The sequence below is a fragment of the Rattus norvegicus genome, chromosome 13 (genome assembly GCF_036323735.1).
Source record: "Rattus norvegicus strain BN/NHsdMcwi chromosome 13, GRCr8, whole genome shotgun sequence".
Taxonomy (NCBI): Eukaryota; Metazoa; Chordata; class Mammalia; order Rodentia; family Muridae; genus Rattus; species Rattus norvegicus.
The window spans coordinates 42,291,960-42,316,211 of record NC_086031.1 but is presented as its reverse complement, the minus strand read 5'-3'; the positions used below and the strand labels follow the sequence as shown (position 1 = coordinate 42,316,211).

The following is a 24,252-nucleotide window of genomic DNA, read 5'->3' as shown; positions in this document are numbered from 1 at the left end:
TAATATTCCGAGGACTTGCTAAGTGTTTTTCTACATGGCTATCATTTTCTAGCCTACTGATGTTGAAAGGCTCCAAATTCTCCAGCTCCTCACCAACATGTTACTGTCTTTTGTATTTTACTGAAGACAGTCTCACTGTACAGACCCTGTCCAGAACTCGCTGTCCTGGCCTTGAATTCAGAGATCAGTTTGCCTCTACCTCAGAATGCTAGGATTGAAGACATGTGCCATCATACCCAAAGTGTTACTGTTTTTAAAACTGAATTATGCTACGGAGTGTGAAATACTGGATTGTTTGGTCTTGTGAGAGTTTTACTGTGCAGCACAGGCTGGTCTGGAGCGTGATATATAACAGACTTGCTGTTTTCTTGACTAGGATTCCCAAGGGTTGGACTTATGGCGTGCTCCTAACACCTGGCTTGTTTACTGGCCGTTTTCTTCAATGATTCCAATCCTTCTCCATAAAAGCTGTGTTATCTTTTCACTGCTGAGCTAGACAATGATTAGGATAGCCCAGGTACAAACTTCTTATCAGATATATACTTTCTAGTATTCTCTCTAATTCCTTATGAAGTTCAGGATTAGAAATTCTGTAAAAATCAAGAATGGAGAGATGGCTCAGCAGTTGAGAGCACACTGCTCTTGCGGAGGACAGAGACTGGCGCCCAGCTGCAGGGCTGTGAGCTCCCTTAACTGTAGCATCAAGACAGCTAACCAACATCATCTTTCTGGACTCCATGGAAGCTCCCTTGAAGATTGAAAAACAAAAACAGGAACAAAAACAAAACATTTTTTTATCTGCAGAGGGGGTATGCAAGCATGTTTGTGTATGCACCTATGCAGAGGCCACAAGGCGGCAAGGGATTTCCTTCTCTGTCACTCTCCACCCATTCCTTTAACCTGGGGTCTCTATTGTCTGAGCTAGGCTACAAGCCAGGTGGCGAGCATTAGCAATTCAGTCTCATGCTTGGAGCAGGGTTACAGACACTTGGTGGGCTCCTGGCTTGCTACATGGTGCTGGGATCTAAATTCCAGTCCTTATGATTGCATAGTAAACATTCATAATTGACAAGCCATTTCTCCAGCTCCTAGAATGACCATTTTAATATGACTTCTGAAGAATGAACAGAGCATTTTTCCATTTAGGTTTTACTTCTTTCACTTTTTTTTTTACTTTTTACTGTGTCAGACATATTTTTATTAAATTTTTGTTGCAAATATTTGTTGCATTTTCTAAGAAATTTTAAGGGAGGGGTTAGGGGGCTGATGGTCAGGAAACTGGGAAAGGGAATAACATTTGAAATGTAAATAAGAAATACCCAATTTAATAAAAATGGAAGAAAAAAAAAGCACTGGCTACTCTTCCAAAAAAAAATATATATATAAGTATTAAAATTCACCATTTTACAGATGAACAAATATTAGACATAAAACAAAAACATTTTTAAATTAATTTTTAAAAAGATTTATTCTATTTTCCTTTATGTATATGTGTGTATGTGTATGTGTGAATGCATGCCTATAGGTTTAGGTGCCCTTGGAAGCCAGAAGTGGGTTTAAGATCCTCTGGAGCAAAAATTTATGGGTGGTTTTAAGCTACTTGATGTGGGTGAGAGGAACTGAACTCATGTCCTTTATAAGAGCATCAAGTGCTCCCAACTTCTGAGCCATTTCTTTAGCCCTTCTGAAAAATCTAAATTTTTTTTTTCCTTTTCTTTTTTTCGGAGCTGGGGACCGAACCCAGGGCCTTCGCTCTACCACTGAGCTAAATCCCCAACCCCTAAAATCTAAATTTTTAAAAAAGTAATTTTCTGAGACAGGGTCTCATCATATATCCCTGGAACTCACTATATAGGTCAGGTTAGCCTCAAACTCAGAGATCTGCCTGCCTCCCAAGTGTTGGTATTAAGGTATACACTGCTGGGCTGGAGAAGTGGCTCAGTGGTTAAGAGCACTGACTGCTCTTCCAGAGGTCCTGAGTTCACTTCCCAGCAACCACATGGTGGCTCACAACCATCTGTAAAGAGATCTGATGCCCTCTTCTGGTGTGTCTGAAAACAGCTACAGTGTACTTATATATAATAAATGAATAAATCTTTTTAAAAAAAGGAAAAAAAAAGGTATACACTGCTACACCCAGACAAAATATTTGATCATGAAAGTTAGCAGTTGTCCAGTTTAAAGTATTTTAAAAACATTCTTTTTTTTTTCGGAGCCGGGGACCAAACTCAGGGCCTTGCGCTTGCTAGGCAAGCGCTCTACCACTGAGCTAAATCCCCAACCCCTTAAAAACATTCTTAAACATTAACCAGTAGCTGGGCTTGCTGGTGCAAGTTTTAAACCCAGCAGTTTGGAGGCAGAGGCAGGTGGATCTCTGTGAGCTCAAGGCCAGCCTGTCCTACATAGTGAGTTTCAGATCAGCTAGGGCAAAATAAAGAACAGAAATAAACACTAAAGCCCCAGATGCACAGCCATTTCAGGTGTGGTTTATGAAGTAAGAAGCACCTTCTGTCCCGTGTGGAAGACTCCCTCTTGACTTCTGCTTCTGCCTGTTTGGCCAGCAAGGCAGCAGCTTTGGCAGCCTCTGCTTCCTTTGTCTTTGCAAAACGAGCAGCTCTTTCTGCACGATCCTTTGAAGTAAAATACAATTGGACACATTACCTTCACTGTCAGAATCTATACATGTCTACACAAAAGGAATAATAACTACAAATACACGAAATCCTTTAAGCTCACATGCAGACATTACACACCACGACATGAGATTTTTGGTTGTTTTCTTCACTTAAGCACCTGTGTAGAATCCAAGTCACTATTACACGAGGAAGATGGATTGGCTTCATTCATTGTGGAGGAACAAAGTCTGGCACAAAGTTGATATTTAATGAGTGTTTGTTAAACAATATTGATATACAGGCAGGAATACTTTTCATATGTATATGTAGGATGATGTCATTATGGAGGTGAAGGCAGGTACAAGACAGAACGAGGTCTGTCATTGGATGAGAAGGAAGGATGGGCGGGAGAAAAGTTTTAGAGAGGAGGAGGAGACTGGAGCGAGAAGGGAGGAGAGGAGCAACTAAGAGAACACTGAAGCAGATGTTGATTCCTCTCTGAATGTTTACAGGTTGTTATGAATATTCTTAAGGGATGGATGTATACAGAGGTTTGTATGTCTAGGTGGGCAATTATATCTTATCAGTTGGATCAGAGGTTATTGTGTTGTGTGTTCTTTCATGTGGAGATTTAATTGAATTCAAGAGAATTTGTGGTGGCTGGAGACACTGGGCCACCATGGAATTGGGATGTGTGTGTTTGGCATGGTGGCAACCTGCCTTGAAAACTAGACTGGTAGAGAGATTGTTGCCAGGCTCAGAGAGTAGCCATTGGCAGTGTGACTGGGATGGAGCAGAGTGGGTGAGACGCTTTGCTGGCTGAGATGAAGATATCCACTAGATATGTTGGGGAACTGAAGTGCCGGATCTAGTATGGGATAAAAGACAGCATTTTTTTAAAATAATTTTACAGCAACATGTATATAATAGCTTAATTTAAAAAGACATTCCTGCCTAGAGAGATGGCTTCAGTGGTTCAGAGCACTGACTGTCGGACCCAACACCCTTCTGGCCTCTTTGAGCAATGCATGCATATAGTGTATATACACACACCTAGGCCAAACATTTATATACATAAAACATAATTTAAAAAAGAAAACTAAGTGGCTGTAAAAACATCCAAAGCCTTGAGCTGTGTCTACATCTTTTAAAAGTATCTCAAAAATAATGCTTTTATAGAGACTGCAAAATAACAAATTTTTAAGTTTGTTTCCAGGAAAAAAAAATTGGGGAACATTTTCACCATGTGGCCCTGACTAGCCAATGATTCCAATGATTCCCTTTGTAGACCAGGCTGGCTTTGAACTCACAGAGCTCTATCTACATGCCTAAGTGCAGGGATTAAAAGCATACACTATCATGAATCTGTTAATGCTGTATTTTCCTAGAAAATTCTCTTTTTCTGTTTTTGAAGATAGGGTTTTTCTGTGCAGAGGTGGTTATCCTGTGTCGACCACCTGGCATCCGACTCACAAAGATCCACTCACTGTGGTGGAATTAAAGGAGTGTGACAGTCCTTGACCCCCAGCTTAGAAAACTCACATGCCTTTAACCCTAGTGCCTCTCTGAATTTGAGGCCAGCATGGTCTACACATTGAGTTCCAGGGCAGCCAGGGCTATATATACTGTTAGACTCTGTCTCAAAGAAAAAAAAAAAAAAAAAGGCTCAGAGGTTAAGAGCAAACGCTGCTCTCCCAAAGGACCTGAGCTCAGCTTCTAACGCACTCATCAGGAAGCTCACAGCCACCTGTAACTTCAGTTCCAGAGGATTTGATGCCTCTTATCTCTGAAGATACCTACACATACATAACTGAACACACACCCTATATGTGAACACACACGGGCACACACACACACACACACAAACACCAAGCACAAACACCCTATCTTGGGTTAGTGAGATGGATTCAAGGGTAAAAACACTTGCTGTGCTGTGTGTGCCTGCTGACCTTAGTGTGAGCCCAGATCCATACAAAGGTTGAGCAGAGTGCGGATTCCACAAAGTTGTCCTCTGACCCCAAAGTTTCATTATTCTTACATAGAAGTTTTTTACAGAGGCAGTGGTAGAGAGAGGGCTCAGTGACTTAGGAGCACCTGTCGCTCTTGGGCAGGCTTGGAATTCAATTTGTAGCACTGACATGGTGACTTACAACCATCCGTTAACTCTCTTGTCCCAAAGGATCTAATGTTCTCTCCTGGCCTCTGAGGGCCACTGACTCACACAACCTACACTCATGCAAGCAAAATACTAACACGTGTGAAATACGGAAATAGTAAGGAAAAGCCTTTTTCTTTTTTTGATTTACTCTGTGTTATCTTGGCTGTCTTGTAACTTAGTCTACAGACCAGGCTGGCCATCAGACATCTACCTGACTCTGCCTCCTGAATGCCACCACTGCCTGGCAAGACAGTACTTTAAAAACCACTTTTTTGAGGACTAGGATGTGAGAGGAAAAAAAGAAAAAAAAAGTTAAAATGATTATCTGTTAACTTTTCATAACTATTTAAATTCAATATAATATTTTTTAAAAAGGAAGTCCAGGTTGTTATTCTTTTTGTTACTAAAATGAGCCATTATACATACCATATGGTAACAAATGAAAAGCCATTCTGTGGGGGTTGGGGATTTAGCTCAGTGGTAGAGCGCTTGCCTAGCAAGTGCAAGGCCCTGGGTTCGGTCCCCAGCTCCGAAAAAAAAAAAGAAAGAAAGAAAGAAAGAAAGAAAGAAAGAAAGAAAGAAAGAAAGAGAAAGAAAAGCCACTCTGTGTGAAGAAACTGCATCACATGGAGTCAAGCATTTAAACTAAACCTACACTTCCGTGGCTTTCTACCATCCCAGCATTCAGCAGGTTCAGCCAAGAGAATCTCAAGCTCAGCAAAGTGCATTAATGAATGGGGACACAGCAAAGCTCACCAGTGCAATCTGCTGCTTGATGCGCTCCCGAGCTGCTCTATCTTCTGCCTTTTCTCTGCTTCTTTCTTCTAACATTCTTTTTGTTAATTCTTCTTCTTGTTTTCTTTTATAATCCAACATTTCCTTTCCAGTTTTTCTCCTTTCAATTTCCTTCTTAATCTCTCTCTGAATCAAAAGAAAGTTTTATGAATTAAAGGAAAGTTTTATAAACCAAAACCACAATCTAATCTTCTGTTCCAGATAACACTGTGATGTAATAAAGGCTGACTATAGAATGCACTTAAAAGAACAGGACTTGGGGGCTAGCGAAATGGCTTGGAGGTTAACAGGACTGACTTCTTCCAGAGGACCTGAGTTCAATTCCCAGCACCCACATGGCAACTTATTATTGTATACAATTACAGTCCTATGGGATCTAGTACCTTCTTCTGGTGGGCAAATGTTCATGCAGACAAAATACCAATACAGATAAATAAATCATTAAAAAACAACAGAAATTCATTAAATGATCGTTGGAGAGACGGCTCAGTGAGTAAAGAGGCCTGCCATCAAAGTTCACATTAGGGACTTACACAATGGAAAGAGAAAACATGACTTTAAGTAGTCCACTGATCACACACATACACACAAAGTAATTTTTAAAAAGGAAAAAAGGAGGTGAAAAGATGACTCAGTTATTAGGCACATGGCTATTCTTCCTGGTCCTGGGAACTCAGGAAACTTAGGTTAGATTCCCAGCACCCACATGACAGCTCACAACTGTTTGTGACTTCAGACCCAGAAGGCCTAATGCCCTCTTCTGGCCTCCACAGGCACCGGGCATGCAAGTAGTGCAAAGATTTGCATGCAGGCAAAACACCATACAAATAAAATGATTAAAACAAGTATTTTACGGACAGCATGATTACTGGTCAAATATCTATCAACTTATAAACTTTTGTCAGTGTCTCTGTTAAGAGTACAGTGTAATCTGTAACCAAGAAAAAGTACACATCTTGCTAGGGGCAAGTGTGTCTGTAAACGGTAATCAATTATTTGGCTTGAAAAAAAAAAGATAATCTATAAAACCCCAAAGAGATGGGGCACAATTACTGTGCAAAAGATGATACATACACTAGAATTCAAAGTTACATTAAAAATTCAGGAGTATGTACACAAATTGGACTTTTCTCAAAGCTAGCAATTTTACATCAACTTCCTTTAGATATTTAGTATGAAAGACTTGCTGCACAGAGGAAAAGATTATTTAATTATCTCTAGTAATTTATAAAATAAGGAAATAAACAGCTGGGCATGGTACCCCATTGCATCCCGACGAATTCCAGGCCAGCATGGACTGCACAGCAAGACCCCGTCTCAAATACACACAAACAACAGCCAGAACCCTAACATGTAAACACTGTGATCTGAGCACACAGAACTGAGAACTTCCTTCACCACAATACGACAACGACACTGAGCTCAAGGATACTGCCCTAGGTCTGCTCAGTTGGACATCACGTCAGATACAGCCTCAAGTAACAGAGAGTGGAACTTTGCTAAGGGTGAGCTCTACCTGGGCCTCTTCCTTCCTCTTCTCTTCTCTCCTTTCTTCAAGCTTTTTTGTTAATCTGCTTAAAAAAACAAAACAAAACACCAAGATAGATTCTATTATTCAAAGCACATTCAAGAATTCCATTGGGAGTGGGGAACAGAAATGTTGGTGCCCGTCTTTAAAATTAGCATTTAGGAAACAGAATAGCTAGGGGATACACACTGTCTCAAAAGAGTTTTATTTAGCTTACACAAAGGGAACTATAGAAACCAAATATAATCCTCTGGAAGCCCAGCAGGTTTATCTGTCCATTCCTGTCCCTCCATAGATCCATGAATGAACAGGAGCCCATCATAAGCCTGTTTCTAGCCTTAACTGCCTTATATTTATATCAAGAGTTCTCACTCTTTGATGATTTATCTGATTGGTAGTGCTTGAGAATAAGCAAATTTAAGCTGGAGAGCTGGCTCAGCAGTTAAAAGCTTATATTATGTCTGCATTGGACCAAACTTCTATTCCCATAGCCCACTTCTTTTTGAAGGGGTCGTTTGTTTTTTTTTTTTTTTTTTTTTTTAAAGATTTATTCATTTATTATATATAAGTACACTGTAGCTGTCTTCAGACACACCAGAAGAGGGCATCGGATCCCATTACAGATGGTTGTGAGCCACCATGTGGTTGCTGGGATTTGAACTCAGGACCTCTGGAAGAGCAGTCAGTGCTCTTAACCGCTGAGCCATCTCTCCAGCCCTTGTTTTGTTTTTTAAGACAGGGTTTCTTTGTGTATCCCTGGCTGGACTCAGAGCTCCACCTGTCTCTGCCTCTCAAGTATTGGGATTAATGGTGTAGGCCACCACCAGCCAGCTCTATAACCACTTCTTGACACTCACAACCATTTGCAATTCCACTGCAAATGGCCAAAAAGATACCAATTCCTTTGAAGGAATTTTATTCTATTTATTACTGTCATTATTAATGTTTTTCCAGAGCAGAAGATTTAACCCAGGACCCCATGTCTGCTAAGCATTCTAGCACCTAGACCCTAGTCTCCTCTAAGAAGTATTTTTTTAAATAAATAATTCTTTTTTTATTTACTTATTTATTTTATGTATGTGTGTCCCTGTCCTCAGACACACCAGAAGAGGGCATCAGATCCCATTACAGGTGGTTGTGAGCCACCATGTGATTGCTGGGAATTGAACTCAGGACCTCTGGAAGAGCGGTCAGTGCTCTTAACCACTGAGCTATCTCTCTAGCCCCTAAGAAGTATTTTTAACTTCCATATAATATTAAATGGTTTTAGGTTGGGATTACAAATATTATTAGTCATTAACTAATACTTTTTTTATTATAGCATAACAGATGAGTTTCATAATTACTGTATTTTATAAACCCTAAACTGGAAACTACAATGGATCAGAGATGTTTAACTGGTCAGTCCAACAAATAAAAAATGACATTGGTAGGTAGGTGGTTATGCAGAACCCCAGCTCAGTGCATATAGGTGTGAACTCAGTAAGCTCTTCTTCATCTGGAAATTATTCTCCCGGCACAAAGAAACAAAAGCAAGAATGACAGATGGACTCATACATGTATGCACTCAAAGGGACTCAGACAGAAACGCTCAGATCTATAGCTGACTGACAACTTTAAAGATACAGAAAAGCTAGACCCTAGTTTTAATTTTCATGGAATAGCTGAGTTATTGAGGCTATCAGAAGGTTAAACCTGCAGCTCTGTCACTCAAGCTAACAAAATGACTAGGAACTGTAATTTACTAAACAAAATGCCGTCTACAAAAGGAAAAGTAAACCTTTCCACTCTGACGGTGAGGTCCTCTGCTGGTCTCTGGTTTGAACATCCAGGAGGCTCCTGAGAGAGGCTGTCATGACCTGCGCATTCTCCTCCTTAATTATTAAAATGAAATAAGAATATTGCATTAGAAGCAATCTCTAAGATCAAGGCCAGCCTGTTCTACAGTGAATTCCATAATAGTCAAGAGTACAGAGAATTTCAACAACAACAACAAAACAATGAAAACAAACACCACTACCCCCAAACACAAAGGAAACTGCATTTAATGCAACTTGTAAAAGGTATAAATCATCTATTAACCTTTCCTCTTGAGGATCTGGATGACAGAAATGCATCACTGTGCCTGATGGAATGACAGTCTACTAGCTAAACCCTAGCCCGAGGTTGGGTTTGTCAGGATGTAACCCCATTTGCAAAGGCTTGATGTTATCTGTCTGGGACGCTACAGTAAGACTAATCCATGCCTTGAAGTATGAACTGAAGAAATACTTTCACTATACCTGCTGCAGTATCTGACTTTGGGTCAGAAGTAGTTGGTGTCTCACAAAGCTCTGTATTTCTGGACTCGGCACTTTCACATATGTCAGGTTCAAATGAGGCAGATGGGGTAGATACGGAACTTTCTGACTGTTTGTCATTTGTCACTGATGTTTCACCTTTCAATGAGTGCATCTTGGGAGAAAACAAATCAGAACTTAATTAGTGTGAGACTGTATAGTCATTTTATGGTCTCTCTCTCTCTCTCTCTCTCTCTCTCACACACACACACACACACACACACACACACACACACACACACACACACACAAACCCCTGATAAGAGTAGAAGTATTAAACTTTCTAAAGGACAAATTGAAAATGTAGAGTTCTAGACATAATAAAATCTGTATTATGGGTTGAACATGGTGGCACAAGCCTTTAATCCCAAGCAGAGGCAAGTGGATTTCTGTAGGTTCAAGGCCAGCCTGGTCTACATAGCAAGTCCTAGGATAGCCAGGGTTATACAGAGAGAGACCCTCAAAACAAAAACAAAAAAGAAAAATTATATTGTGGGATTTAACTACAAGCTGGGAAGAGCATAATTCTCTCTCTCTCTCTCTCTCTCTCTCTCTCTCTCTCTCTCTCTCTCTCTTAGTACAGGAGGGTGAGCTATATTTCCCATACAAAGTTTTAAAGTGGCTGGAGAGATGGCTCAGAGGTTAAGGGCACTGGCTACTCTTCCAAAGGTTCTTAGTTCAATTCCTAGCAACCACATGGTGGCTGCCCACAACCATCTGTAGTGGGATCTGATGCCCTCTTCTGACGTTCAAGTGTACAAGCAGGCAGAACTCTATACATAATAAGTAAATCTTTAAAAAAATTTTAAAGCTGAGTGACTTTTCTGGCTAGTGGAGGAGGCTTAAGACACTTCTGAAAAGAAGGCAGATGAAAGACAGGTAGTGCCGCCCTGGAACAAGCCCACTTCCCTCAAGGGCCTCAAATTCTAGCAGGTGCCTGATAGATGGGTCAGTGGTTAGGGTAATCCTACTTTGTCAAGCTATGGTATTAGGAGGGCGGTTCTGTGTTATCTTCAGAGAATAACCACTGTTAAATTTAGTTACCCCAAGGGCCTGAGATCAGAGTACATACACAGGTTAGGAAGCATCAATTTGGATTGCCACAGCCCGAGTAAAGGTCCAGACAGAGAGCTGTGGAGAGCAGGAGGGAAGGACCCTGTGGACTGAAAAATGCAGGTGGTAGGAACCTGGCTTGGTTAGAAGATATGTTAAGAGATGTCTCCGCCCTCAGTGGCCCAAACCAGAGTCTATCCAATGAGAATTAACCTGGAGCTCCACAGCTCTGAACTTAAGACCAGTGGGTGAATCAGATTCTAGAGTCACACTTCTCTACTGCTGTAGTCTGAGAACTAGGGATCCACAACTGTACTTGACACTTACACATAAGCACAACTCTAAAGGGTGATTAATACTCAAAAGCCTTGAAAACACAATGGTGGGTCTTGTATCCACACCAAGGGTTGCTTTCTTGTCAGGAGCCATTAGGAAAGGCTAAGGCTAGCAGGTGGCCTTCCAGAAGGTGGCCCCCATTTCTCCATGGTCTGCGATGGGTGAGCTCTATGAGGCAAGGTCCCAAAGAGACGTCATCTCAAGATTGCTTCTTGCAGCTGATAGGCCTTTCCTGTCATTATTAAATTAATATAATAATCTCTGAGCATTATACTGCCCTATTGAGCAGATTTCCTGCAGATCAACATAGAGATGAATTTTTATGAATTAATGATGTTTAGATGAATTAATGATTTTATAGAATTTCTGATTTGATTAAAATAATCTTAGGAAGAAAGTTTTAAGAGATGGTTTTAGTTGTTTTGCTAGAGAGATGTAATAAAGTTAGAATCAAGAACAGAATGTGTCCCCTCCTCATATAGTAAGTAAAGGCGGCATAAGGAATACAATGAGCTTTCACAATTATACTAAAAAGAGAAATTAGGCTTGGGACAGATTTGTGCTCAAGGAAAAGCATTCAGGTGTATACTATGATAAGGCAAGGCCACATGTAAAAACTGTTCCTTTGAACTTACAATGAGTATAGAATGAAACACTGCTTTGAACTTAATATCAACATCCTTTTGTAACTCCTATTTTGTAACATTTTACCTGTGAGGTAATTTTCTAAGAACTTTTGTTTATAAGAAGAAATAAAGATGATATGTTGGCTTGGGCACCTTTCCCCCATCCATCCACCTACCAAATGTATATGTCTGTTTGTCTATGTGTAGGTGTGCACGAACACTTGTGGAATAGATGACACAGATGGTTGGGCCCGGCCAGAATGTGTGTGTATGAATGTATATGTGTCTGTGCATAAGTGTCCGTGTAAAGGATTTTCATTCTTTCCTTTCCTCCCTCTCTGGTTCACAAAGAGTTATCCAGCCTAGCCATGGAGAAGCGTCTGGCAGCCTGGCCAGAGAAGAGAACTACTAGCAATAAATCCTTACTTACTCCCCTGCTGCTAGACAGCATCTGCTAAGTGCCAGAGAATTATACAGTAAGTTTACAAAGTAGTAGGAGTTAAGTTTTCCATTGCTTATCAATCATGTAAAATTATAAAGTAAACAGATCATCTATTTTGTGTCCAATACTGTGTCCCACTTCATCTTCTTCCAGGCCAGGCAGGCTCCCAGCACTTTCTATACTCAGATAAATAATTAAATTAAAAAATAAATTAAAGTTCCAGAAAACATGAACAATCCAAATCTTGAAGCAGTCGATAGCAAGAAACAATAAAAGCAAAATTAATGAAAAAATAAGTAAGATTGACAAACCCCTAACTAACTAACCCAACTGAAACAGACAGAAGACCCAAATTAATAAAAAACAAATTAAATAGGACAGGTTACTATAGAGATCAATGAAATACAGAAAATTAATTATTTATTAATTTATTAAAAAAAAAAGACTTCAAGCTCTCTGGAGGCAGAGAGATGGGTCAGAGGTTAATAGTGCTTGCTACTCTTGTACAGGATTTGGGTCACTCACAACAGATAGTCATAACTTAGTTCCAAGGGACCCAGTGCCCTCTGACCACCTTGAGCACCTGAATGCATGTGGAGCACATATATACCATCAGTCATATGCACATACACACAAAGTACAATCATTTTTTTAAACTGAAAATTGCCAGGCATGGTGATGCACACAGGCAGAGGCAGGCAGAACTCTGAATTTGAGGCCAGCCTGGTCTACAGAGTGAGTTCCAGGAAAGCCAAGGCTACACGGAGAAACCCTGCCTCAAAAAACCAAAAATAAATACATTATAATGAATTGAAATTAAAGCAGGAATTAAAAAAGAATCTTTCAATAGGGGCTATTCAGGATTGAAAATAAAATCTTAAAGTAAGCTCTGGCTCCTTCTTACCTGTTGGACTTTGTGAATTCTTGTAACAAGTTCATCTGCAGAAACACTCCCTGCTATTACTTCCAAAGGGATTCCACTGTCTCCTATAAAGAAACTGGACGGAACACACACTACAGGATCTGTACTCGACAATTAAGTTTAATAATTCATGCTTGAAGTTTTATAAAATACAGTTAACAAAGCAAAACATATCATCTTAGTGGATTTCATAATAGACTAGTTAGCAAGTTTCTCACCTCAATGTATCTAGTGCATGTGGTATGTAAAATGATTTATGGTCTGTACAGGGTATCAGAATGAACAATATATCTTATTCTCCTATATCATAGCTTTACTTTATCCATTTGCCTCTTGCCATCTACTTCTAACACTTCAACCAAACTATGCCATACTGTTTTTCAGATATGCACAGTTAAAAAAGATGTACTTGGCCACTAGCTACAATGTATTATCGCAAAAGACAATCTACAACATTGCTTCTGCAAACAAAAGGTAAGTTTTCCTAAGTAAAAATAATTCCCAATTTTTTTCCCTGTTTCTTTGAGACAGGGTTTCTCTGTGTAGCCCTGGTTGTTCTAGAACTTGCTCTACAGACCAGGCTGACCTCCAGCTCAGAGATTTCCCCTGCCTCTGCCTCCCAACTGCTAGTATCAAAGGTGTGTGCTGTCACTGCCCAGCTTAATCACTAATTTTTTTAATTAAAAAAAGAAAAAAAAAAAAAAAAGCTCTTCCGGTCTCTTTGGCCTCGCCAGTAGAAGCAAGATGACAAAAGGAACGTCATCCTTTGGAAAGCGTCGCAATAAGACGCACACGCCTGCCCTTCAGAAGTCGACCTGTGGCAAATGTGGCTACCCTGCCAAGTGCTCGAGGAAGTATAACTGGAGTGCCGAGGCCCAGAGACGAAACACTCCCGGGACTGGACGGATGAGGCACCTACAGATTGTCTACCGCAGATTCAGACATGGATTCCGTGAAGGAACAACACCTAACCCAAGAGGGCAGCTGCTGCAGCATCTAGTTCACCTTGAGGATTTCAGTCAGTCATAAAATAAATGTTCTGGTTTCAAAAAAAAAAAAAAAAAGGAAAAGCAAATATTTATGAAACCAATTCTTCAATGAAAGGATACAAATTTGTGAAAACTGTAGACAGGCTTCGCTGTAAAAAAACAAAGATATCAAGAGAAAGATCATTACACAAATTCAACTACTTTCCAAATATGTTGCTGTCATTAAATTTACTATACCAATATAAGTACTTTGTAAAAGTTACTAGTTGACATAGCAATAAGCAGGAGAGAAATGAGAATTTTATATTACAAGACATTTTTGTTCTTTTTAATTGTTGTTTTACAATTTTCAGTTTATAAAATGATTTGTTCTTATAACCCAAAAAGTGGTGGCTGGATTTGCTAACATTCCAGCGCTCTGGAGGCAGATTTTTGTGAGTCCAAGGTCAGTTTGGTTTACACAGTAAGTTCTAGAATAGCCAGAGCTACATAGAGAGAACCCATTGAGAAACAAAACAAAACAAAACAGAGGTATCTCATGTTGCTTCTTTAAGAAGTAATATACCTAAATAAAAATCTTAGTGGCTGGAGAGATGGCTTAATGGTTAAGAGCACCTCTGCTCTTCCAGAGGTCCAAGTTTGACTTCTAGCATCCACACAGTGGCTCACAACTATCTGAAACTCCAGTTCCAGGAGATATAACACCCTCTTATAGCTTCCTTGGGCACTGCATTACACATGGTGCACAGACACACATGCAAATACTCATATAATAAAATAAATCTTAAAAATATCTTAGCCTCTAACAAGATATAGTGACCACAAATTACCTGGACACATGATTAACATGTACTAACAAGGTTAAAACATCCTGACTGTCCATCGAGAAAAACCATATAAAATTATTAATGGGAAAAAGATATAAAGAGCTGTTAAATTCCATCATTTCTACCAAAAAAAAAAAAAAAAGGAGGAGGGCCACTGGCAAGGTTCGCTGGGTAAGGCAACTGCTGTGCAAGCCTGACAACCTGAGTTCAATCTACCTTTGTTCAATCTACACAAAGGTAGTAGCAGGAGAGAATCAACCCCAGCAAGTTGTCCATGTGTGCTATGCTGTGTGTCCCTCCTCCCTACGATAATAACAATTCTTAAAACTGAAAAGTATGTTTAACCACTTTATTAACTCCAGTAAAGAGCTTGGCGGTCAGGGACGGGACAGGACGGAGATAACAGGGAAGCAAATGCCTAGCACGCACCGTTCCTCAATTCAATCACCGGTGCATGTGCCCATGCTTGGTGCACATACACCAACAGGGAGAAGAAAGACTTTCTACAGAAATATCACTTAGATACCAAAGTGAGTGATCCAGTAATTCCCAGGTACCTCTAAAATACCAAAACAGCAAATTGGGAGAGTGGCTCAGCACTTAATAGAGCTGGCTGCTCTTGCGGAAGATTCTAGTTAGATACCAATACTCATATTGGGTGGCTCACAACCACTTGTAATTCCACTTTGAGAGGACCTGAACACCCCCTTCTGGCCTCTATACACAGCATGCATGCAGTACATACACATAGATTCATTCAGGTGTGCAGTGTGCGTGTGCATAAACACACACGCACACAGGTACGCACAGATAAAACATAAGCTAGATAGTTCAGTTACTATAAAAAAGGTTTTATGCTATTTTGTCAATATGAAACAATGTAAGTGAATATTTTATAAAGCTTACAAGTAAACTTCTGAACATTGATGTATTTAACGTATATGGGTACTTTGTGTGTATGCACACCACATGCATGCCCAGTGCCCACAGAACCAGAAGAGGGCATTGGAGGAACAGGTCACAGGTTGTTTTGAGCCTCCATATGGGTGTTGAGAATTGAACCAAGTGTACCAGTGTGCTTAACAACTGGGTCACCTCTCCAGCCTGAACATTTTAATGCTTTGGGTTTTTTTTTTTTTTTTTTTTTGTTTGTTTTTTTTTTTTTTTTTTTTTTTTTTTGTTTTTTGAGACAGAATTTCTCTGGAACTCACTTTGTAGATTAGGCTGACCTTGAACTCAAGTAGACCTGCCTGCTTCTGCCTCCCAAGTGCCAAAATTAAAGGCATGCAATTCCACTGCCCAGCTTCATTTATTTTTTTATGTAGTTTAAATATTTGTGTGTATATGAGTAGGCATGGTATTCAGGTCAGAAAACAACTTGCAAGTTGTTTCTCTTTTTACAATGTGTGATATGGAGATTAAACTCAGACTGTCAGTCTTGGCCGACATTTTGTTTGCTGATCTACTTTGTTAGCCCCAAATCATAATTCTTTTTTTTTTTTTTTTTTGGTTCTTTTTTTCGGAGCTGGGGACCGAACCCAGGACCTTGCGCTTCCTAGGTAAGCGCTCTACCACTGAGCTAAATCCTCAGCCCCCATAATTCTTGTTACATGCTACATGGATGTTTGGTAGACAAGATAAACTTAAAAAATGTTTTTAGAAAGGTGTAATGATGAATTTGAAAACAGCAATCAGAAATTAAGTTCCCTTGAAAATATTAATTTTGAATTACAAGTTCTTTATAATAAAGTTCTAATAGTAATCATAACAAAAGAATTTAAATTCCCAAAACTGGGTCTGGTAGTATATTCACAAAATTAAAAAATAATTTGTTTCCAGTATACCTTAGTACCTTTGTTATCTATAACCATAAAACTAAAATTCTTAATAGTCTCTAAGATATCATCATAGGTAATAACAAAAAGTCATTGCACAATAAGAAGTAAGGAAGCATGAGAGGGCACGCATACCTTTTAGTATCAATTTTAATAGCAACAAAGTTGTCTGATGATGCTTCCCTCACTTTCTCATCTTCCCAACTTGCAGCCATCTGTGTAGATTGCTCATCGTCCCCTGTGAAAACATTTCAAGGACTTAAGAACACAAGGCCAGGAGTCGTTAATTCTAAATTCTTTCCCTTGTGAAGCTAGAACTCCAAATAAAATATAACCCACAAATATTTTTTCTTTCAAATTTTGTATTTTTTTGTGTATGAGTGTTTTGCCTTGCATGTGTTTAAGAGCATCACATGTGTGCAGTGTCCCAGGCCAGAAAATGGCTTTGAACATCCTGGGAATGGAGTTATAGACAGCTCTGAGCCGTCATGTGTGTGTTGGGAACCGAATTGGTCCTCTGTAAGAACAGCAGATGTATGTTTGTTTCTTTCTTTCTTTCTTTCCTTCTTTCCTTCTTTCTTTGTTTCTTTCTTTCTTTCTCTCTTTCTCTTTCTTTCTTTCCTGCTTTTCTTTTCTTTTTTATTGAGTCAGGGTTTCTATGCAGTCCTGGAACTCCCTGTGTAGACTAGGCTAGCCTTGAACTCAGACATCATGCCCCCAAGTGTTGGGATTAAAGGTATGCACTGCCACATCCAGCTTAGCATGCACTTCACCAAGTCTGAACACTGATCTTTTGAAGTCATGGATGTGGTCCCATTGTACAGTGCTTTCACAAAGTCCTTGGTTTGATCCCCAGCATAGCGAACACAAACAAACCCAAAGAACTCTATAACTCCAGTCGGCTATGTCAAAACAGACACAAATTAACTGCTTATAGCTTCTACTGCCACCACCTTCAACAAAGCTGGCACAGGCCACCCAGATACTCAGAGTAGCCTAAATGGGTCTTCCCTGCCGAGTCTATTTTTAAAGATTTACTTATTTTTATTTTATGTGTATTTGTCTTCATATATAGTCTGCCTGGTACCCAAGGAGGCCATTAGATCCCCTGGAACTGGAGTTAAGGACAGTTGTAAGCTGCCTTGTGGTGCTGGGAACTGAACCTGGGTTCTGATGAAAGAGGAGCAAGGTCTCTTAGCTTGTCCAGTCTCACTAGAATGTCTATTCTTACACAGCAATTGGCTATCATGTAGCCAATGTGGAACAAAACTTGGGACCCCCTGTAAGAGCAGCAAGTGCTCTTAACCACTAAACTATCTCTCCAGCACCACTTAACACATAAAAAAAGTTCTTCTTTTTCTTTTTTAAAATTAACTTTGTTATAAGAATCTTGGACAGCAAAACCCATTACAGGCCACTCACCTTTTAATAAACTATACATCTTAATTATCTTTGTCTACTGTCTTTCTCTCCTAGTTAGAAAATAATGTTCCACGAAAGCAAAGACAGTTTTCCCTGTTATCTTAAGACTGAAATCCCTACAAGAGAAAAGCAGTGAGGTATATAGACGTATCCTGTGTCTACCGGAATGACTGACTCTATGTCTAGCATAGTGAGCATACAGGCATGTCTCCAATACTTGACTGCATGTCTGAATGAGATGAGAGCTGAGGAGAAACGGACATGGAAACACAATAAAGAACCAGGGAAAGGACCACTGCAGAGACAATGGGGTAGGAATTTTCAAGAAACAGACTCAGCTATCAACACAGAAACAGCTATTTAAGAACACTCTGTACAATCACGTCAAGCAGGAAGTAAAGAGCGAGGAGTCTTTATGTAGTCTATCATTCTTTCATCCTCTATTTTATTTTATGTTAGTTCTTTTGTTGTAGACATTGGGTTTATGTAGTAGATATAAATCAATATCTGTTCTCAGCATAGATTAAAATCTAATGGTGAAAACAAAAAACAAGCAAACAAAAAAAAGTAGACAACTTCCAATTTCTTAAAGAAGTAATTGCTATGAATGAGTGGGTTTGGGTTTGGGAAGAGTTATGAGAAGGCCTAAGTTTGATTTCTGGCATGTGAGCATACATACAAATAAATAAAATCCTTTTATTATGGTCAGAGAAGCCTCCTCTGAGATAGATCTTTTTCTTTTCCCTTTTTTAAAGTCAGGGTCTTTCTACATAGCCTTGGATGTCCCAACTTACTATGTAGACTAGGCTAGCCTTGATCTCCCAAGTGCTGGGATTAAAGGCATGCACCACCATATCGGTCTCTGAGGTGACATTTAAGGTAGAAAACAAAGAGAATTGAGTCACACCAAATACAGAAAAGTTCACCATGAAGAAAGAATACATGTGTAGGGAAAGGTCTGTGTGGCCAGAAAAATAATAAACAATGGTGAACATGAGACAAATGAAACTGAAAAGCTAAGGAGGGCTACCCACACCACAGCTTATCTGACAGAATGCACAATGGTGACATTTAGCTAGAAACCCTGGGGGAGAATAACAAATGAGGGCAACAAACATCTTTACCCTTGAGTTAATCCTAAGAAAGAGATTATGGCTTTTATGAAGTTGGTGCCTCTCATTTCCTCACCTATGCTGACTAGGTTAAGGCCCTGACATCACATTCCCACTGGCACTGTTTGTCACTCAGCCTTGTGATGGCAGGAGCAGCTGAACACAAGTCTCAGTGAGAAGCTTAATACAATTACCAGTTGCCACTGCCAGTATCTTTAGTGTCTTATTTTTAATCAAAATATCAACCACCTAAAGAAATCTCAATTACTCAGACCTCAAACGCTGTGGTCTATATTAAAAAAGAAGGCAGTCAACAGTATCAGACAAACAATTCTCGGCAAATACCACTGACCAGACAGACATCTTTGTTTCAGGTTCCTCTTCAGATTTTTCCTATGGTACAACTGACTTTACATCTTTCAGTTTAAACAGATACAACTGAAGATTCTTGTTAATTTGGCTGAAGTATCTCTAGTTTCTAATACAACTCTACAATTATATAATTTTTACTTATTAAACGAATTACTTCATAAAAACTATATTTAAAAAAGCCAGATGCAGTAGCCCATGCCTGAAGATACTTGGGAGGTCAAGGCCAGGACTACTGAGCCCAGGAGTTTGAGGACAACCTGGGTAATAACAAGACCTAGCCTCTAAAAAAGGAAAAGGAAACAGTTCATGAAATAAAAACATTTTTTCTGAAATAACTATTTTAAAAGCTATTTTACGTATGTATATATGTATCTCTTATGCATAGGAGGCCATAGAGGTCATCAGAAGAGGCATTAGACCCCCTAGATCTGGAGTGGTAGATGGTTGTGGGCTGCCTGGCATATGGGTGCAGAATTCAGGTCCTTTGCAAGAGCAGTAAATGCTCTTAACTTCTGAGGCATCTCTCTAGCCCTAATATATTGCATGTATGTGCACATGTTCATGTGTGTGTGCCTGTGTGTAAGCCTAGAACTCGCTTGCCCTGTAAAAGTTTTCATATTCAATTCATGGCCTTGAGTCAAAGTATAAGAGAATAGCTATGACTATTATACAATTTGAAATCTTGTGAACTTTTAAAATATCTTGAGGATTGTGTGTGTGTGTGTGTGTGTGTGTGTGTGTGAAAGAGAGAGAGAGAGAGAGAGAGAGAGAGAGAAGAGAGAGAGAGAGAGAGAGAGAGAGAGAGAGAGAGAGAGATTGAGAGATTTGGTGGGAGTGGGGGTGGGGTGTGACTTGATTATAAGGTTCTAAGGTGTGAACTCTGTAGATAGCAATGCCATGTCACATGTCAAAAGATTGGAGCTACCTACCTGTGAGGTGCTACCTGTTGATTGCTGCTGCTCTATGATCTCAGTGTCTATATATTCTTAGAGTAACACCCATCCTACTTTGTGTTAAGATGACCTAACTAAAACTCTAGAAAAGCTATCTGCATTTTGAAAGAGCGTAACAGACAGATTCTACCCCTAAGAGTAGTTCTGCAAATGTTCAATAGTTGTTGATATTATAAACATACATAATATCAACTCACCCCAGTAGGGTTATCTGAGGAATGTGTTTATGCATAAAGCTCTGAAAAGTGTAAGACTTCAATTACTTCTACAGTTTTCCAAAATCTGATAATCAAATATAGCATTTTAGACTAGGGATATAGTTCATTACTAGTGGGGTAGAGCAACTACCTATATAAATAAAGCCCCAGGTTTAGACCTACCCATAAAGGGGAAATTTTTTAGGAACTTTTAGTATTTTTTTAGGAATGTTTAGGTACCATCGATTGTATATTCTGTTAAAAACCATGATCATAAGTCTTATTTCTCTATTGACTTATTTTACCATATAACTTACAACTATTGTCTTCCTTATTCTTCCTCCTCCTCTTCTTTAAGGCAGGGTTTCTCTGTTCAGCCTTGGCTGTCTTGGAACCAGGTAGACCATACTGGTCTTGAACTCAGAGATCTGTCTCTGCCCAGCAAGTGCTGGGATTAAAGGCAAGTACCACCACTGCCACAGATCTTCCCCTTTCTCTCTCTGTCTCTTTTGATTGACCACTTTTTTTTTTTTCTTTTTTTTTTTTTTTTCGGAGCTGGGGACCGAACCCAGGGCCTTGCGCTTCCTAGGTAAGCGCTCTACCACTGAGCTAAATCCCCAGCCCCCCACTTTTTTTTTTTTTTTTTCTCTGTCTCTTTTGAGACAAGGTTTCTCTGTGTAGCCCTGGCTGTCTTGGAACTCCCTCTATAGATCCGGCTGGCCTCAAACTCAGAGATCCAACAGCCTCTGCCTCCCAAGTACTGGGATTAAAGGTGAATGCCACTCCTGTTCAGCTTTTTTTTTTTTTTCTCCTTAAAAAACAAAAATGTCACCAGATATGGTAGCATACACCTAAAATTCAAGCACTTGAGAGGCTAAATTTGGGACCAGCATACACTACAAAGTAAAGGCCTACACACCTTTGATCCCAGTACTTGAGAGGCAGAAGAGGAGGCAGACTGATCTCTGAGTTCCAAGCCAGTCAAGGTTATACAGTCAAACCCTATAATCTCTCCCCCTCCAACACTGTTAGAATGTAAATGTTCACCTGTTGTGGTTGCACAAGTCTGTAATCACACTTGGGAGTGTCAAGTCATAGCTTGGGCTATAAGAAATTCTGTCTCAAAACAAAACAAAAACAAAACAACAACAACAACAAAAAAAACCCCAAACCAAAAACCAACCAAACAAAAGCAACATACACATCCCAAATTCTGGGAAACCAACCACAGATTTTGTGAGCCTGATCCAAGTTACTTTACAACTTTGGACCTAAGTTGCTCAAGTACAAAAACAGGGCAATAAAACTACTTTCCCCCCAGAACTATTGAAATTTTGTGTGGAACAGTTTAAAATGTTATAAACCGTGGCAAGAGAGATAGCTCAGTGGTTAAAAGCACTAGCTGCTCTTTCAGAGGACCTGAGTTCAATCTCCAAACCCATGCAGTAGCTCACAACCATACTAAAATCTCGTAAACTTCCACTGACCTCACACTAAAATGTCCTGTTCTTTGCATTTTCGTGTGTCTAATGTCCTTACTGGATTACAAGACTAATTTATTAATTTAAAGTATAACTCCAATATAACTTAAATAATTTACGCTCTCCTAATCAAGGCAAGCACCAAGCTGAAAATTTAGCACAACGAAACAGATATTTAAAATTTAAAGCTCAAATTCGTATTTCAGTCATTTTTCTTCAGAGATGGCCAAAGTTACAGAACTAGAATATGTGGGTCAATTATGAGTAAACTGTTACGAAACACGAGTGACTGGAGAAACACACTTCAAATTAACAGTTGCCACACACACTGGTCCATGTATCAAGAATATACAAAACTACAGAAAGAGATGGTTTACTGCAGATACACAAGACATCAGCAGTATAAGAGGAGACTATGGAACAAACTGATCTAGAGCAACATAGAGTAAGTGAGTTAGCACATGTCTGGAAAACCAGACTTTAGGTTAGAAGAGAGGAAGAATCAGGACTGAGTGTACTTTAAAAACTACGTTAAAAGTAAAAAAAAAAAAAAAAAAGAAAAGTCAACTTGTAATAAAGCAATTCTTGCATGTTAGAGATTCCCTCCGAGCTCTGTAAGAGAGTACCCATCTGTGAGCTCAAGTTTATGTTTCAGGAACATTCTAAGACATCAGGTGGTTTCTTCGTGGCTTACCGATGACACAGCTTTCTTGACAGCTCACAACTTTCTAGACCCGATTGTCTGCCTAGTGGCCTGTCCCAACCACATCTGCACACCAAGAATTAAAAGGTCCGAGTTGCCAGGAGAGGGGATCCCAGAGGACCAAGGGGACACCAGGGTGCGGGTCTTGGGAAGGGGGTCTGCCTGTGACAACCCGACTGCCAAGGCCTGCGGGGCGCGTCTCCTCGCCGGATTCTGTGCTTGGGGATAGGGCCTGGACGAGCTTCTCACACAGATGCAGAGAGGTCACGCCGGAGTCCCAAACAGACCCCAGAGGCACCAAGCGGCCCTGGGCCTGCCCGCGGCCTGAAGAGGCTTGGCGTCTGGGTGGCCCTGCAGCGGAGCAAGCCTGGAGCCCTATAAAACCATACTGGTCGGGATAGGAGACGAGTGGGCCCGGAGCACACCCAGCGGACCCAAACAGACCGAGCGCCCGGGGGACAGGGTCTTATGCTGTCGGAGCCCAGCCCACCGTAGCTCCTCCTGCCTAGCTCCCTCGACGCTAACAGAATCAAGAAAAAGCCAGAAGCACTATCATTCTCAGGCCTTCTCCCCAGTCACCTGCCACGAACACCACGAAGACCGCGCCGCTCCTCTTAGCAGACGCGATGGCCGCCGGGATGGCGCCCTGGAACCACAGCATCGCTCCCCTCAGGCCCGGGCGCTCGCTCGGTGTGTCGTCGCCGCGGTCTCACAGCCGACCCCGCCCTCCTCGTTCTCTGGCCTCGTGGCCCCGGCAACCACCGGCTAGCCTAGCCCCTGGCCTGACGACCCAGCTGGCCCGTACGCCCGACAGCCGCCCCCTGGGGACGCGCACAGGAGCGCGCAAGGCAAGAATAGCACGCCCCTGTGTCACGTGACAACACTCCTCGTCAGGGGTCGCGCGCCCCGGTGCCTTGTCTCCTAGGTAAGTCCGTGTGTGCGCGCCCCCGCGAAGCCTCAGGTTCCGACTCCAGGAAGTGGAAGTATCAGGAAGGATGACTAACCGCTACGGCACGTTGACGTCGCCTGCAGTGAAGCTTCCTGGGAATTGTAGTCTTCCGAAGCTTGTTTGTTTCCTGTGGAAAGGTAAACTAGTTTCCAGGCACGACGAGAGTGGAAGTAATGAGCAGGCAGAAGTCACAAAGAAATAAACAAGCTTTACAGGGGTTGGACCGAAGCCTTTGGTTTTTATTTACTTTGACCCTGTGAAAAAGATGGGATTCAGGGGGGCGTGGTAACTCAGGCGTTTAATCCCAACAATCAGAAAGCAGAGGCCTGCCTATCTGTTTGAGCTGGAGGCCAGCTTGGTCTACAAGGTGAATTTCGAGGACAGTCAGGATTTGTACAGAGAGACCTTGAATAAACAAAACAAACAAAACCCCAAACAAAAGAAAAAGACTGGCTAGAGGCACAACAGTGATTTTTTTTTCGAGTACCACATGGCCCCTGTACATGAAGGGAGGTAGTGGCAGAATGCTGGTTTGGGGGATATAACTGGCATTTACTAACTGAATCACACTGTAAAACCTCCAGCCACTATGCTATTG

At 40.7% G+C, this 24,252-nt stretch overlaps 1 protein-coding gene and 1 pseudogene across 4 annotated transcripts in view; one reads left to right on the top strand and one right to left on the bottom strand.

Annotated features, from left to right (window-relative positions):
• The window catches only part of Ubxn4 (UBX domain protein 4), a 32,583-nt gene extending 8,717 nt beyond the window's left edge, over positions 1 to 23,866 (bottom strand). For 2 of the 4 annotated variants that reach the window (XM_006249699.4, XM_039090690.2), the window contains exons 1-9: positions 23,285 to 23,866; positions 16,601 to 16,703; positions 13,924 to 13,952; positions 12,797 to 12,915; positions 9,379 to 9,550; positions 8,877 to 8,970; positions 7,085 to 7,142; positions 5,530 to 5,694; positions 2,506 to 2,630 (exon numbers count right to left, since the gene is read on the bottom strand). In XM_006249699.4, coding sequence (XP_006249761.1) covers positions 2,506 to 2,630; positions 5,530 to 5,694; positions 7,085 to 7,142; positions 8,877 to 8,970; positions 9,379 to 9,550; positions 12,797 to 12,915; positions 13,924 to 13,952; positions 16,601 to 16,703; positions 23,285 to 23,366 — 947 coding nt within the window. In that variant the 5' untranslated portion in view covers positions 23,367 to 23,866. The remainder of the gene's footprint in view (positions 1 to 2,505; positions 2,631 to 5,529; positions 5,695 to 7,084; positions 7,143 to 8,876; positions 8,971 to 9,378; positions 9,551 to 12,796; positions 12,916 to 13,923; positions 13,953 to 16,600; positions 16,704 to 23,284) is intronic. The other 2 variants (XM_063272285.1, NM_001012025.2) reach the window with 2 other exon arrangements.
• Positions 13,559 to 13,824, top strand: LOC108352527 (60S ribosomal protein L37 pseudogene; annotated as a pseudogene).
• Positions 23,867 to 24,252: the final 386 nt, after the last annotated feature.